Source organism: Nothobranchius furzeri, chromosome 4, assembly GCF_043380555.1.
Source record: "Nothobranchius furzeri strain GRZ-AD chromosome 4, NfurGRZ-RIMD1, whole genome shotgun sequence".
Classification (NCBI taxonomy): Eukaryota; Metazoa; Chordata; class Actinopteri; order Cyprinodontiformes; family Nothobranchiidae; genus Nothobranchius; species Nothobranchius furzeri.
In genome coordinates this window covers 8,804,677-8,821,233 of record NC_091744.1, presented here as the reverse complement: position 1 = coordinate 8,821,233, position 16,557 = coordinate 8,804,677, and the positions used below count along the sequence as shown (strand labels likewise).

The 16,557-nt window shown below is 41.6% G+C and overlaps 1 protein-coding gene across 2 annotated transcripts; it reads right to left on the bottom strand.

Annotated features, from left to right (window-relative positions):
• Window positions 1-2,464: 2,464 nt before the first annotated feature.
• On the bottom strand, window positions 2,465-10,629 carry LOC107389966 (beta-1,3-N-acetylglucosaminyltransferase lunatic fringe). Of its 2 annotated transcripts, none has more exons than XM_015966408.3 (8): window positions 10,179-10,629; window positions 7,011-7,059; window positions 6,605-6,707; window positions 6,376-6,529; window positions 6,183-6,268; window positions 4,248-4,407; window positions 4,066-4,151; window positions 2,465-2,683 (listed from the first exon to the last, which is right to left on the bottom strand). In XM_015966408.3, the coding sequence occupies exons 1-8, from the start codon at window positions 10,512-10,514 to the stop codon at window positions 2,626-2,628; spliced, it is 1,032 nt and encodes a 343-aa protein (XP_015821894.1). In that variant the 5' UTR covers window positions 10,515-10,629; the 3' UTR covers window positions 2,465-2,625. The 2 variants fall into 2 exon arrangements, with proteins under 2 accessions (XP_015821894.1, XP_015821903.1); XM_015966417.3 differs by having other exon boundaries at window positions 6,183-6,265.
• Window positions 10,630-16,557: the final 5,928 nt, after the last annotated feature.

Genomic DNA, 16,557 nt, shown 5'->3' with positions numbered 1-16,557 from the left:
ATAAAACCATATAGATGAAGTCTGCCAAAATTCTGATTCTTTCTGTGTGTGTACCTTTTACTTCAGTTTGGGGAAATTTTTTCATGGTGAACCTGTAATGTGGGGACATTTGTCTCATGGTCCCCACAATGAAAAAAAACCCAAAGACTTGGTTTAAGATGTGTGATGTGAAATTACTTTTAGTTAGGGTTAAGGTTAGCATTGTGCAAAATGCAGTCACTAAAATGAATGGAAGTAAATGACGGGTCCCCACAAGTGTAGCAATACAAATGTGTGTGTGTGTGTGTGTGTCATGGTATGCGTCTGCGTCTCCCTCATGTGTCTCCTTGTGTTCTCCATCCACCCCTTAATCTTCTTGTCTTTAGGTTTTGTTTTTACTCTTAGGTCATGTTATTTTCCCCTCCTCAGCTCACTTTCCCCTCACTGATTAGTTAATTGATTTCACCAGGTTTCTCTCCCCACGTACCTGCAGCTCATCTCCTACTCATCCTGCCCCAGTGTATTTAACCCTGTCTGCGTCTCAATGTGATGTTGGTTCGTTGCTTCGTGTCAGTGTTGTTTTGTTTCCCCCTTCTAGATCTCTAGGTTTCTTGGCTTCGTTCCACATTTTGTTTTCTCGTTGGACTAATCATCTTAATAAAGATGTTTCATTTTACATCCTCTCCTGCTCCTTGTCGTACTGGGTTTCTGCACATCGGGTCCTACTCCTCCACCTAACAACATGACAGTGTGTGTGTGTGTGTGTGTGCGCGTGTGTGTGTGTGTAACCAAACAAACTCATCAGCTCAGATAAAGGATTGAATTTAAAAGGACAAGCCAGATAAAGACACAAAAAAATAAAAATACAAAAAATGATTCATTAAGTTTTTATTAAACATGTTAGCTTACAGTCCAGATACTGGAGAGACACAATAAAGGCAAAAACAGCATTTTTTTCTGCACAGAAAGACAGAACATAACTCAACATGAGTCATAAAACCTTCAGTTGGGACATCTAAAACATTTTAAATGCAGTCTATGATGGATTTGGATCTCTGTCCATTCCTTTGACCTCCCATTAAAGCAGAACTCCGGAGTTTTTTCTCAAAGGGCATCTTCTAGAGGCGGAACAATATGCACAATAAACCCCTCCCTCTATTTCCATGATATTGACTGGAAGTAGAGCCTCTTGTTTGTGAATGTGCAAATGAGCTAAAACACATTGTTTATTACCTTCTAAGTGGCCTAGTGAAATGAGTGTCTGCCCTGAGACTGGGAGATCGGGGTTTAAATCCCAGTTGGGTCATACCCAAGACTTTATCAATTGGACCCAGTGCCTCCCTGCTTAAAACTCAGCTTTAAGGGGTTGGATTAGGCGGTTAAACCACCAAATAGTTCCTAAGCACAGCCACAGCTGCAGCTCACCGCTCCCCCACAGGGATGGATCAAACGTGGAGCTGTAATTTCACCAGTGTGTGATGACTATTGGGACTTTAACTATTAAAAAATGGCCTGTATTTGATATAGCACCTTCGAGGGTCCTAGAACACCCCAGGACACTTAACAAGACAATCAGTCATTCCCCCATGTGCACACACCTATTCACACACTGGTGGTGATGAGCTAGCTGTAGCTGATCCATGATTGTCCGTGTCTGCAGCTTTGTGAACAGCTCGAAAATGCCGTTCAGTCGTGGTACTTCAGCAAACACACCCGTGCAAGCTCAGTGACTGACATCTGTGTGTAAGCAGATGTCGAACGCTAATGGCTAATGCTGAGGTGGCGGTAAAGGAAAATTGCATGGGGCTCTACGGGACAGAGAGTGGGCTTAGCAACAAACTAAACTGATGTATTGCCTACATTATAACACAGTACACGGTAAGACTATCACTTTTATACAAAAAAACATAAATAATTCCTGAAAGGGGAAAAACTCTGGATTGTTACTTTAACTTGAAAATGATTTTTGCACACGGGCTTTGAAAATTTTTAAAGTATGAAGTTACAGAACAGTGAGATCTGAGGAAATCTGCTTGTTTTACCGTAAAGAAATGCAGCCGTTTTAGAATCAGCAAGCTGAGGTGAGCAGCTTCATAAGACATCTAGCTTGTGTCCTGTGTGTTTTCTTTTCTTCATTTGATAAAATGCAGAACTAAAAATAGTCAAAGTGCTCATATCAAAGATGTTAATACTTTAAAACTTTGCTCAGTCAAGCTAAAAACAAATGGTTGAACCCACCTTCAGTGACAGATTCCTTAATTTCATTATATTAGTCCCAGCTAATTTAATCCTGCTGTTAACTTTAGTGCATAAAGAGAAAGAGACATGATAAACTCATAAATACAGACTTAAAGGAAGGACTGAGCAAGGCATCAAACAGCACTACTTGTGTCTCAAGTAAAATGATAAAATTGTGTCAAAAAAGCAGAAACAGGCAGGGTCAAAGTTCAGGTTTAAAACTGATGCAACTGCTTCTTTCTAAAAAGTCCCTCTTCTAGTGAGAAAATAAGAAACATATTTACATCTGCGTGCCCTTGACATTCTGCAGAGCATGGAAGTAGAGGACTCTGCAACAAACTCTGCAGACGTGTTTGTCCTGCATCTCTTTATACCGCTTTCTTTGTCTCTGGATGGGTGTTGGAGTCACTAGAGGCTGGGGCACCAAGACGTGTCTGGGTACAACAGACAATGGACAGACCTGAATCTGAGAAAGAGAGGGAAGCAAGTGTCACAATGCCTGGAAGCTAGCAACTGCAGATTTCAAACTAAAGCCATGAAAACAATTAGCTGCAAACACAAACACAATGAACAAAGCCAGGAAACTCATAGTAGAACAGGCACAATAAAAGCCTGCACATAAGACTTTTCTGCTCTTTAAAGCTGATGTTCTTCTCAACCAAATACCTATTACCAAGGTGCAGAGTTAGATTCTAGTCATATCAGTAGCTACTGATTAGAGCCCCCCCCCCCCCCCCCCCCCCCCCCCCGGAACGACTTCACTAATATTTTCAGTCTAAATGTGATGGGGCTGAAATGAGTTTCCTCCGCAGCCTGGCTGGGCTCTCCCTTAGGCATAGGGTGAGAAGCTCGGCCATCTGGGAGGGACTCAAGATAGGCCCGCCGCTCCTCATTGATAGGAGCCAGTTGAGGTGGTTAGGATACCTCCTTGGTGCCTCCCTGGTGAGGTTTTACGGGCAACCAGAAGGACACCCAAAGGAAGCTCCAGGACACGACTATGTTTCTTGTCTGGCCAGGATAAGCTTTATTCCACTGGAAGAGCTGGCCCAAGTGGCTGGGGAGGGGAAAGTCTGGGCCTCTCTGTTTAGGTTGCTGCCTCCGCGATCCTACCCCAGACAAGTGGAAGACAGTGGATGGATGGATGGATGCATCCAACAAAATACACAGCCTGTGTTTTAGATTAATAGAAACTTCAACAACTTTGTTTTTGTAAGGTTAGCAAAGTTTTTACTTGCAGGGAGGAAGTGGCTGGGCAGAGGATTAGGACCTCCACATCTTGTACCTAACCCTAACCCAACACCTCTACAGTCTTTTGCCTTAAATCCGTCCACTTTGCAGCAGCTTATGACTGGAACAATTTACAAAACACCCTTAAACTTGCACATTTGACACCTATTACAACCTTTAGACCTAAACTTCTCCAAATCATAGCTGACTGCTGCTCTTGTTGATCACCCAGATCACACTTATTTACATACACTCACACACATTCAATTCCCTGTATGGTGTAACAATTCTGCATGCATGTGTATATGTTCATTTATTTTTCAGACCCAGATTCAAATTTTTTTAATGCCTGTTGATAACCTATTATGTCTGATCTGTTATGTGCTTATCTGTTATTTTTGTTGTTGTATTTTTTAATTATTATTATTATTTTTTTTTTTTTGCACCTCCTTCCAAGACCTCTTGGCCAGGTCATGTTTGTAAATGAGAACATGTTCTCAAACATTTTACCTGGTAAAATAAAGGCTGAAAAAAAAAGTGTGTGGGTTTATTCGTAAATTAACATTTTGTCTCAAATTACAGAAAGTAAAATCAAAATGATTAATCTGTGCTTGACTTTACCTGGTGGGATCGTCGTTTGCTGAAAACGATCCTTTCAAATTAACGGTGTTCCTCCTGCTTTCCACAGTGCCGTAGCTTAGAGTGACCTGATTGGTGAACAACAGAGACACGACTTTAATAACAGATTTTACACCCAACACTGTATTAGGCAATAACGAGTCAGTCTGTATGAGTGTGTGCACCTGGTTCTTTATGTCTGACACCAGCCCCAGGTTTTCTAGATGGGAGTGAAACAACGCAGAGCGGGTAAGGCTCACACCAAGCTGCGCCTCCACGATGTAGCCAACGGTGCAGTCATCAGGCAGTCGAATGTGCTCAGCTGTGGCCATGAAAGCACCGTCACTAGGGTAAGAAAACATCAAGAGCATTAAAATTAGATGTTCAAAGCAGCAATTCAGCATCTTCCCCCTTTCAGGAATTATGCATGATTTTTTTAAATATAAATTTATAACAGTTATGGTCTGACGCTGTTCTGTGACATAGGGAGGCTAAGTTTATGTTTATTTATTTGGCAGACGCTTTTATCCAAAGCAACGTACAATTTTTAACTTGTAGGGCATGTTGTGATCTGTAGGGGAAACCGGAGTACCCGGAGGAAACCCACGCATGCATGGGGAAAACATGCAACTCCACGCAGAAAGGCCACAGCTGAGTTTTGAACCTGCAACCTTCTTGCTGTGAGGCAACAGTGCTAACAACTGCGCCATCATGCAGCCACGCCCATCTACTTATAGGTTCCGTACTGTAAAAAAAATGAATGGAACACTTTGGGCTGATAAAAGTTAGTTTCTGATTCCGTTTGATATGTGCCATTGATTTAACATATTATTTAATGTACAATTTCAATTTTAAAGACACAGTTTGATGCCAAGAAAGCTCTTATTTCAACAGGTGGCAAAAGTTATTTTAGCACCTTGATGTGCCACACTTGTGGCAGGATGGATTATCTCTGCAAAGGAAGAAGTGCTCACTAACAGATTTAGACAGATTTGTGAACAATATGTGAGAGTAAAGGGTATTTAGTGCATATAGAAAATGTTTCAGATCTTTGCGTGCAGCTCATGAAAAACGGAAGCTAAAACAAAAGTGTTGCATTTATATTTTTGTTCAGTGTATATGAATAAACCGCATAATGTGAGAATAATAATTGTAGAGGGGCACGAATGAGCGCGCTTCTTCCAGCTGGCTGATCGAAGCAGGTAGGGGGCTTAAAGGCGCAATACATTTTTCCACCTCTAGGTGGTGCCCTCTCAACTGCCTGGTCATTCACCTGACCCAGCTGCACTCCTTTCCCTTTAGCTTAGCTAAAGATCCAACTAGCATTGCGAGTAAAATGGCGCCTGCGATCCCTTTGTGTCGCAGTCAGTCTGATTATTTAGGTCACCAAGCAGAATTGGGATCTCTACTGAGTGATTTTAAGGACATTTTTACTCACAATGCTAGTTGGATCCATTCACTTTGTTTTATGCTAAGCTAAAGCTAAAGGTGTACAGCCGGGTCATGAGAATGGCTGAGCTGGTTAAAATTTGTTTTTTTTCCCACTTCTCTAACTCTGGGAAATTTCTAAACAAACTAAATTCCAATATTGGGTGGGATATCCCTTTAACTCATTCACTGCCATTGACAACAAAAGTCGTCATTTTAAATCCAACCGTTCATTGTCAATGACGACTAAAGTCGCCATTTGCATTTTTTTTACTGTGTGGGAGTCAGAACGAGCCCCCGTACCGTGAGAACAAACATCCCAGCTCTAAAGCCGATCTTCATCCACGTACGTCACAAGTCACGTGATCAGGAAGCAGAAAATCCATGTGTTGGGAGATCGTTTTGGGCTGTTGCTGTAAAAAAGAAGTGAGGCGCGAACTGGAAAAGCTTCTGCCGATCACAATTCAACAACGAATTATGAAAGAACGGATAACGCTCGAAACACGCTGATTCTTCCTGATCAAGAGGCGAGTCTCCTCTTTGTTTTGGTAGTTTTGGCGTTGACATCATCCAACATTCTGTGACTTAAAAAAACTGTGAAAATGCTGGCAGCGAAGGGCTTTTCTGATACGGAAATGGCTGGCAGTGAATGAGTTAATGAAGTGACTAAAATGTCAGAACATAATCCCCACCTTGCCCATGGCTTCATCTTCAGTGCAAGACCTCTGCTAAGACAGAACCCGGCTCCTCCAGTAGCAAACCAGAAATGAACCTGCTTCTTCACACAAACACACACAAACAGTAAGGCGGAGCGGTCTGGACAGTACACTGTTCCTAAAAGAGAAAAACACTTTTTAATAAAACACTTGTGAAAGTATAAATTACCATTTCTTTAGTGTCCAACATCTCTGTAGCTTCAATCGGCCGTTCGAGGCTCGGCCGACCGATGTAAATGTCTTGAGTGTGGCTGTACTGAGACAGGAGTTTCAAGAGGGAGCCGATGTTTAGGTAGTTATCGTCATCCACGTGGCAGAACCACCTAAAATGCATGATACAGGAGGTTGGAAAGCTTACATTCTTGATCTGGAGTGTGTTGTGTAGGAAAGCCACTCACTTCTTTCCATAGATCAGGAACGTATCGTACTCCAGAGCCATTTTACAGGAGAGGGCCTGACGACTGTGTGCTGCTGAGCAGTTGGTGTTGATCAGATGTGTTCCTGATGATCATGGGGAAAAAAACCTCAATGATTAAATATGATTTTTGGTTTAGAAGCAGAAACTTAAAAAATATGTTCAATTAGAAGCAGGTAAGCTACTAAATAACATTATTTGCAAATGTTGTGGAAGCATGTGTGTGAAAAGATGAAGATCTGGAAAAGAAGGAAAGCCTGTAGATGAAACCGAGATGGTTTCCTGCACTCAGTGGAAACAGTGCTGCCCCATCAGCAGCCTGCTTCCTGCTTTTCTAGCAGATAAAAGTGCACCTACTCAGCAAAAAAACGTGTCTGTGTGCAGCTCACCCATCCTTTTCCTCAGCCAATCATCATCGCCATCAGTGAACACGTACGTCTGTGGAAGAAAAAACAAACATCACTTAGCTCATATTATTTCAGCAACATTTTTCTGGCCAGAGGGGAAGAAAAACACACATCTTATGGCTCCTCTAATTGCTTTGCTGCCATTGTTCATAGATCAGTTTGTGATTTCAGGTGAGGCTCCTCCCACTTTTTTTCCCCAGAAACCAGAAGCAAGCAGTGCTGACACTGGATGGAGTCCACAAGTCAAAGGTCTTGTCTATGAGCAGTGGAGCAGCTGGTCCTAAAGAGGTCGCCGTAAACATGTTCGTGAGTGTTTTTGTGACGGGGCTGAGGGTCACTGTGCTTGTAGGAAGCTGCATAGACCCTATTATTTTCCACAGGAAGTGAAAACACACACATACATGAGTCTTCAGATAGTCTGTTGTTTTGCCTCTCAGAACAATGATTTTGAAATAAAACAGGGACAAATTAATGTGCTGCGCCCTAGAACAGTTTTACATTAATAAAGAATGACCAGCGCGTGACTTGTTGGATATTTAATCAGCCCAAAAGAAAAGAATCCATTGTCTCTGTGCTTTCCGTTCTACATTAATGGGTATCTGCAGGTTTAAGGGAGCCAAATTTAAGACTTTTTAAGACCTATTTTAAGGCCACTTTGACCAAATTTAAGCTATTTTAAAAATTAAATTTAAGCGATAATTTCCAGCTATTGCCTGGAACCGGTGCTAACCACGTCGCGAACGTGGGATTAGCCATCCAGTTACCATTAAACTTGCACTTCCCCATGGCGCAAGCTCCCACTAGCTTAACCAGCTAATGTGCTCATCTAAAAAAATAGCCCCCTTTCACAACCAACTGACTGTGTACGGTTCCGCTTACGCCAACATCATACCCAAAAAATGCTGAACACTAACTAGAAATTCACGAACTTTTTATAGAAAAAAAATAATCTTGTTTATTGGGTCTTTGGTAATTTAAGACCTCTGGAAACTGGATTTAAGGATTATTTGTCATTTTTAAGGACTTTTAAGGCCTTAAATTAGGAAAAGCTAATTTAAGACTTTTTAAGGACCCGCGGACACCCTGTGTGGTTTATAGAGCTATAGATGACCAGATAATGAAACCAAGAATCAAGAAAACAAACAGACATTAAAATCTTGTGATAATCATGTTAAAAATCTTTTACTCTGCAGAAGTTATGAAGAAAAAAAACCTTTAACTTAAATAGCAAGTGACATCATCAGTGGAATAACATGAGCTCATTGCTCCCCACCTAAACACACCCCTTGCGTGTCACATGGTTAAAGCAGGACACAGATCTGCTCAGAAAAGTGGCTGTTTTCTGTTGAATTAACAAACACTTTATAAACTCCAGTTGGTGTTTTTTGATCCACCTTTAAACACAGTGCAACTCCTGTTCAACAGTGATCGCAGTTCATTGAAGAGAATTTGCAGCCACTGACTGTCGTTTAAAACAGTGTTTATAAAATATCGATAAACTTTTCTTTATAAAGCGGTATACCAGCCTGGATTAATTAATACATTTTACATCAACATGAACAATTAAGGACAAGAAAATGTTTTTTTGTTTTGCATTTAGAAGATGCATAATGCAAATTTGACTGTTTCCTAAAACAAAAGGTTGAGAGCTTTAATCATTTTAACTCAAATAACTTTCAGGAGAAGAAAGACGACGTTGAACCAATACTCTGTAGTTACTGCTAAAGTAAGCAGATCAGATTTGTGGGGATTTTCTTTGCAGCCTGCCAGTCATGCAGCCCAGATTTATTAAGTCTTTAAATAAATGCTGAATGATCGCATCATGGCCTGCGGTAAAGAGAGGGAAAACAGAGTCCAGCTGTGAGTTTTCATCTGTCTGCTTTTTTTCCCACTTTGAGCCTCTTAAACCCCTTCAGAGTCTCTCTCTGTGCACAAGTGTGTGTGCGTGTGTGTGTGTGTGTCATAAGGCAGCGTATGACTTAGGGGAGGATGAGGACAAGGAGAAAACGAGCGTTTGGGGGTGAGGTGGTGGGAGATTGTCAGGAGCGTGAGCTTCACAACACAGGAAGCAGTGGCGACTTGAACTACTGAGGAGAGAGAAAGTGAAGTGTGTTTATTCTTGTGATCAGGCACATGTTTAACTTCCCATGAGAAATCTACTGAGTTCCCAGGGTGTGTTGGTGAAGGTGAGTGTGTGTGTGCGTGTGTGGTGTTTCCATTACTCAGCAGTTTTACAGGGAAGAGGTGTGTCTGGGAAACAGGTAGTTTCACAACCACCTGACCCAGGAAAGTGTCACATGCCAGCTGACCCCCCCCCCCCCCCCCCCCCCCCCACACACACAGGACAGTATATTTACATGTCAACACTTTTCTTCCTGAAAACATTGAATAGTAATCAGACTCCTCGTTGTCCAATCCGCAGTCACGTCTGCCTTTGGTTAGAGGCTTCTAAGCTGGGAGCAGTTCACCGCTCTCCCGTGTGTGTGTGTGTGTGTGTGTGTGTGTGTGTGTGTGTGTGTGTGTGTGTGTGTGTGGTTTTCATTTTTTTTACTGCAACAGATGCATCTTTTGACTCATCTTGAAGGCAGCCAGTCCACAGCATTTGATCTGAATTATTTATCATTGAGCAACTTTGTGCTTTTTCCCTTGGTCAAGATCAAAGGGGGGAAAATTCCTTGAGCTTACAAATGAGTTTTTCATCAAATTCTGGATGCGGGGTGACCGAAACAGACAATCACTGTCTCAGCTGTCACAATCATGACAGATAAATAACGTTTTAAAAAATTAACAAAAAAGTGACCTTTGAAAATATAAGAAATTAACTTATTACAGCTTTCATATATATGCGTTTTGGCCTTAATTTGATTAAATATTTACTTTACTTATGAAAAAATGGCCTATATAATACCATCATGCAGTTTTTTTTATCTGAAAGTGACAGGAAACAGCTTTTCTCCGAGTTAAAAAGGATCAGATTTTTGAAGCTTGTTTATACCTAAACTTGGCTTTTATGTAAAATAAATCACTCTTAAGTGTATTTTAGTAACTTTCCTCAACACATTGAGTCAGTATTAAGAGGTTTCAGATATAAAACATTCCTAAAGTTGATTTATTTGCTTTTGGATCGAGCTGGTTCCTGCCCGGACTCACCTGCTGAGGGCTCCTGGAGATCCAGGTGTCCAGCAGCAGCTCTAGCCTGGAGCGGTGATACCTCCCGGTGGTTTTCACCGCTATGAAAAGGTCGGCCTGGGAGAGATGCTCCACAGGTGGAGGAGGTGTGATGATCCGCGGGACACCGCTCACCGCTCTCCTCTCGCGGGCAAGTCTCCTGATATAAGCCGAGAAAGCGCTGGAGTCCGGTCCCCCAGCAGCAGCCGGGGGAAGCTCCTCCGGGTGTCCGCCAGTGAGCACCAGCAGCACTCCGGTCACCAGCAGGCAGCTGACCGCGGCTGCTGCAGCGCGAGACCCGGAGGAGGGTTTCCACATTCTGTCTGTGTGGAAAAGTTCACAGCTTCACTCATAGAAAGTGTTTCAGTTTACAGCATCACGTGAACTCGCGTTTTACTCCATAAACGACCTCCTGCTGAGGAGGAGCTCTCAGCGGACTTTAGAGACGAAACCAGCCTTTATAAACTTTATCAACATATGGGCGGAGTTAGGGCGGGGCCTATTATGTGGGCGGGGTTATGTAGAGAAACTAAAAAAATAGATGTACATAATCCATTTGAGAAATGGGATTTTTTTCACGTGTCCTTCACTACAATACCCCAAATCAAGCTCTGATGCTATTACGTTTAGAATTACATTTATTTTTAACTAAACATGTAACAGATATCAAGAATATTCTAATTTTGTCCTCATCAAAAACACAAATATTTAGTCAAGATTGTTGGACTCTTTCTGACAGTTTTTCTATTTTGGCATAATATTTTCAAATTTTTTTTACAGACACATAAAGCTGCTACCCATGAAGAAAATAGCGTGAAATCACCTTATTATGTCATAACTATTGTATTATAATTTTCACATTCTTACTATTTAATTGTTATATTTGTACAATACAAACTTTATACAATTGTATATTGTTAAAATTTGATATTATGTTGTTTAAATGTGAAAATTATATTGTAAGATCAATAAAATGATCACATCATAATGTGATATTGCGCTAATTTAATTTTGCATTGGTGGCAGTTCTTCCTCTCCATGTTTTTGCACTTTAAAGCTGCATTCTATAAAATTCTTTTTTGGCATTTTAATGGCGTATTAAACAATTTTTTGATGTTTGATTATTTCCACTGATCAGTAGATGAAAACTACAAAAATAAAGATAAAATATAATTTTTACAAGAAACAATTGCATCACATTAGGGAACAACAAAGATGGCGGCAACTCGTTTGAAGTAGCTTTGGCATCAACTGTGGACTATTTAGACTTGGGCTTTTCTTTGAGTCAAGAGCAGTTAGAGGTACTTAATTCCTTTATTTAAGAAAAAAGGATAGGTTTGTGTATTCTTCGACAGTGTATGGCAAACTGCATCGTTGATTGACATCCATAGCCGTGAGGACGTGACGTTGTTCGTTGTCCAATAGCATGCAGAGACAGTTAAAAAAAACATAGTTTCCACACCACAACTGAGTTCTGTCAGTGGGTCATGGCACGACTATATTTACATATATGGGATGGCTTGGCAGACTAGGCTACCCCTGCTTTAAAGGAAGAAGCCATTTTAAGATGTTAATTTGTACTTTTATTTCAGAACATATTTTGTTTACCACGTGTGTGTGTGTGGTGCGTGTGTGTGTGTGTGTGTGTGTGTGTGTACTTGTCTTTATATGTTTAACCCTCCCATAGTCTTCATGGGTGACCCCACGAGGAAAGTTGACCATTGAGCAGGATTGATGGTTTATCCCTTGAGGTCCATGTGGCAGGGGTGAGGTGGTGCTCACCCCTGCCACGTGGACCCAAGGGATAAACCATCAACCCTGCTCAATGGTCAACTTTCCTCGTGGGGTCACACCCATTGGGACAGTGGGAGGGTTAAGTGGACAAGTTTTAACTTAAACATGTAGTGTGTGGACATTTCTGAATTGTGAGGACATTTTGCCGGCCCACCCTAAAACTTGGTTTTAGAGGTATGGGGTGAATTAAGTTTTAGTTTAGGTTAGTTTAGGTTGGGTTAGGAAAAGAACCCCATTTGTTAAGGTTGGGTTAGGGTATGGGTTAGGCACAGTGGAGTCACTAAAATGAATGGAAGTCAATGGAGGGCCACACAAACATATAAATACAAGTATGTGTGTGTGTGTGTGTGTGTGTGTGTGTGTGTGTGTGTGTGTGTGTGTGTGTATGTGTGTTGTTGTGGTATGCCAGCCTTCCAGTGGACAGATGTTGAAAAAGACCGTGACACTTGATTGTGTGTAGTGCTGCCAACTGCACACACACAGAGGAGAGAAAGGCCAAGCAGACAGGTTTCCAGATCAACCAACAATCTGAGGAATGTTTCCTCTCTGATAATGTGCAGTTTGTCTCCTCTGCATATCTGAGCTGATCCCTCAGGCACAGGCAGTGTGATGTTACATCTCAGAAAGCACTCAAACCCACGACAACAACTGCACTGTGGTAGGAAGTTCGATAAGGATATTACAGCTTCAACATAAAACAGTGTGGCACACAGGAATTCTCACACACGCTCTGCAGGATGATGTGATGTTTCTCTCCTTTTGGCTTTCATGAGATATCAAAAAATATGTACACACGGTTATTTCAGCTACCGTGTCAATAAATACCAGTCACACTTAATGTTCATTAGAGCATCATTCTGGTTTGACTTGGATCCAGCAGGTATCATGCAGAACACAAGAGCTGAGAGACACACACTTCATAATGCCCTCTTCAATCGTCAGTGTAGCTGAGCAAAAGCTGCATGGGTGTTTGACTTTAGATCAGGACAATGTTGTGGTTGCACTGATGTGTGTTAAATGATTAATGTTTATCAATTGCAACATTAGTTAGTTTGTTGCTTTTCAGCGTTTTCAGGGATGAGTAATGGTTTTTCTGCAGGTGTCTGGTCAGTCAAACTTCATGTTGCTCCTCCATCTTTTGTCCTTCATCTGTAGGAATCCCGCTGTTTTTTTCTGTTTCTCACCTAGTTTAATACAAGACTCTGTCTGATTTATGGTTTTCAAAACTCTACCTTTTCTTTCCCAAACACACACACACACACACACACACACACACACACACACACACACACACACACACACACACACACACACACACACACACACACACACACTACTATCTGTTTAGTTTCCCTTCTGTTTCATCTGGTCAACATGTTGCAGAATTCAGGGAGCAAGGTCAACGTTTTCCAGGCCTCAAGGAAGGACTCTTCCCCACATCTCTCTCTCTCACTCTAAAAAAATCTGAGCACTTTGCTAGAAAATAGCAAAAAAAAAAAAAAAAAAAAAAAAAAAACAATATTCTTGGGCTTTCAGACTTTCAAGTCATCACGTTTCAATCAACTCAACTGCTCCTTAAATGTGGTAATTTCTGAGAGAGGAGAATCTGTGGGACGCCTGTGAATGCTGTGGGAAGAACAACAAAGAGAGATTGCTCTCCTACCACATCTGATGGATTGATGGGGAGTGATGAGGAAGCAGAGCTAGCGAGGAGTTCAGAAATCTCCCAGGTCTCAGCATGGGGACAAAACTCTGCGGCTAATGTGGCGTCAGTCACGGTTCCAGTGCAGTTTACGTTGTAGAATGATTAAAGCTTTTCTCTTGTTGGACAACAAAAAAGGACCCAAAACAAAAAAAAGTTGTGTATTTCTAACCCTTCTCTGTAGTTTTAATTAGCTGCAGCAGTCAAACTGGGATTCAGGTGTGGGAGAGAATTAAAAGGTTACTGAAGAGACAGAAATAATAAATAATTCAGCAACAAAAACACTTAAAGACCAAGTTCACTCTTTTTTTCCAAGACATTTGCAGTGGTCTCTTGTATAAATTGTGAGTTGATCTCTGTGGGGACTAAAAGCTCTGGCGCTGCTGTTTCAGGAAGTAGAATTTAGACAAAGGAGAGGGCAGCAGAAGACGGCAGAGTCTTACCCCGGCTTTCCACAGGAGCCGTCAGCAGCACGTTACTGCAGCAGCATGTTACTGCAGCAGCACGTCATAGCTGCTGATAGGAACCGCTGTGGTCAACAGAACCTTTTCCACTGGAGCCGTCAGCAGCCGTCAGCAGCGCGAGTCGGCCGCGTCTCAGGAGCAGCATGTCGCGGCCTTTACGCGCCGGTTCTATTTTCTACGCGCGACGCCTCTGAAACGGGTCAAGTTCGACATTTTTGGGGAAGGAAAGACAGGAAATCGGACGCGGAAATGGAGAGAAGCTCCCGAGATTTTCAGAATAAAGAAACGTACTGCCTTCCGGTTGCTTTACTTTTAAAAGAAGTGCGGCCCCATGAGAAGTTATCACCTAGCTAGCGGTCTTCTTTGTTTTTCAGGTCCGTATTGGCGATTATACAACGGACAGAACATAAAACACAAACTTTTTGGAGCCATGTTGTAGTTTTCTCCTGCTTGTTGTTGTGTTTACTGATGACGTTACTCGTGTGACTTCGTGCTCGGTCGGTGACAGCTGCTCCCCTGCTGCTTCGCGTCTCATGGGAAGGGCCGAGCAGCAGCTTACGCGAGCAAGACGTGCTGCTGCAGTAACGTGCTGCTGACGGCTCCAGTGGAAACCAGGGGTTATTTCCTGATATTTTCACATCTTGCCTCTCATTGGTTAACAGCGACTCGACTCTACCACCGACTCTGTTCGCTTGGCCAAGTTGATGTTTTATTCTCCACAAAGAACAAGCCTGGTGGAGTTCAGCCATGTTGTGTCAATACCATGAAGATGGAGCCAAATACCCGTGTTTCCTGCAGGATTTCAGGGAAATCTGGGAAAAAAGCTGTTGTCTGAAACAGGATTGTTCACTGGTAGATGAAACTGTCTCAATGTCTCTGATGTCTCTCTGTCCCCGTCCTTCCATGTTTTTCTGATCCCAGGCAGATTTCCTGGCTCAGGTGTTTACCATCTACTCCTTGTCACGTTCTTCCTCCCAGAGTTTTATTCTACTCTGTTGGTTTAGTCCAACCATCTGAAACAACACCTTCTCATGATTTTGAAAGATTGCAAACATTTTTCTTTGATTTTGTTAAATTCCTGGAAACTCTGAAGAAATACCATGAAGATGTAACCAAATCAATGTCCAACAACCATTTTTTTTTGTTAGGAGAAAAGTGTGTGTGTAAGAGTGAGTGCATTTGTCAAGGACAGGTAATAAGAAGCATATCTTCGGTGTTTTCTCTTAAACTGGATCATCACAACTTTACTTTTGTTCTCTCTTGTATTTTTGTCATTTGTGCTGTTTTCTTTCTCTTCTCTCATCTTGTGTTCAGCACTCTAAAATGATCTCATCTTGTGTCTGCGCTTCATCACATGTCCAATCTAATTCTGTATCCTTTTTTTTTTTACGTCAAACCGCCCAACCGACCAGATCCAGATGACTGTTGGCCATGCCAAAAGTTTCTTGTTCACTGCTTGTGTTTCACAGCATCTTCTTGTTTTTGTACTGTAATGGAATTAAAACCACATGAAGTGTGTGTGTGTGTGTCAGTATTTTAGACATTTCTTTCTTTTCCTGAATAAACACCCCCCCCCCACACACACACACAAAAAAGAGAGAACTCTCCTTTCACAGTTAAACCTGCTTGATGACTTCCAGTGTGTGTGTGTGTGTGTGTGTGTGTGTGAGTGAGAGAGAGAGAACAAGGATTGTACAGTCATATGCTTCCTATTAAAATACTTCCCTCCATTTCTATTAAACAAAGTCACACCATGCAGTTCAAATGTTCGTATCCGTACTTTATTAGAATTAGTTCCTTGTTCTAGCTGTAAATAAACTTCTTCATAGCCACTCTGGTGGTTGAAAAGAAGAATATTTCCATTTAAGACTACTTCTACAGTGGAATCAGATTAATCCTTCCTACAATAAGAGCTTCAAAAAATCAACGTATGATTAAAATGCTAATTATTACTTACAAGTGAACTTATTATGCTTATTTCATTACAGCTTAACATGCTCCTGCTGTGTGTAGCGCTTCTGTGATTGTTAAAGTTCTTTATAGATGAAGTTTAATGACGATTATGAGCTAAAGTTGCATGATGAATATACTAAGTTGTATTGTTATAGCTAAACCATCGCTGCTGCTCCTCACTAAAGGCTCCTGCTGAAGAAAAAAGGTAAAAATCATATGATTATTAGAAAATAGAAAAAAAAAAAACGTCTTCATGGATGACCTGCAGCTACTTATGAAAAGCTTATTATCTTAGACCATGTGAGTCTGAAAAATACCACCCAGTGTGTGTGTGTGTGTGTGTGTGTGTGTGTGTGTGTGTGTGTGTGTGTTTGAATTAAAAGCACCATCTGCAGGGAGTTGAAGCAAATAATTTGAGATCACGAGATTTAACAGAATCGCTTCATGA

Excerpts from the sequence above, each read along its gene's own strand:
- LOC107389966 (XM_015966408.3), bottom strand. The coding sequence starts at position 10,514 with ATGTGGAAACCCTCCTCCGGGTCTCGCGCTGCAGCAGCCGCGGTCAGC. Across the intron at positions 6,530-6,604 it reads TTCCTGATCTATGGAAAGAA|GTGGTTCTGCCACGTGGATG; the intron begins GTGAGTGGCTTT and ends CATGCATTTTAG. Across the intron at positions 2,684-4,065 it reads GCAAACGACGATCCCACCAG|ATTCAGGTCTGTCCATTGTC; the intron begins GTAAAGTCAAGC and ends TCTCTTTCTCAG.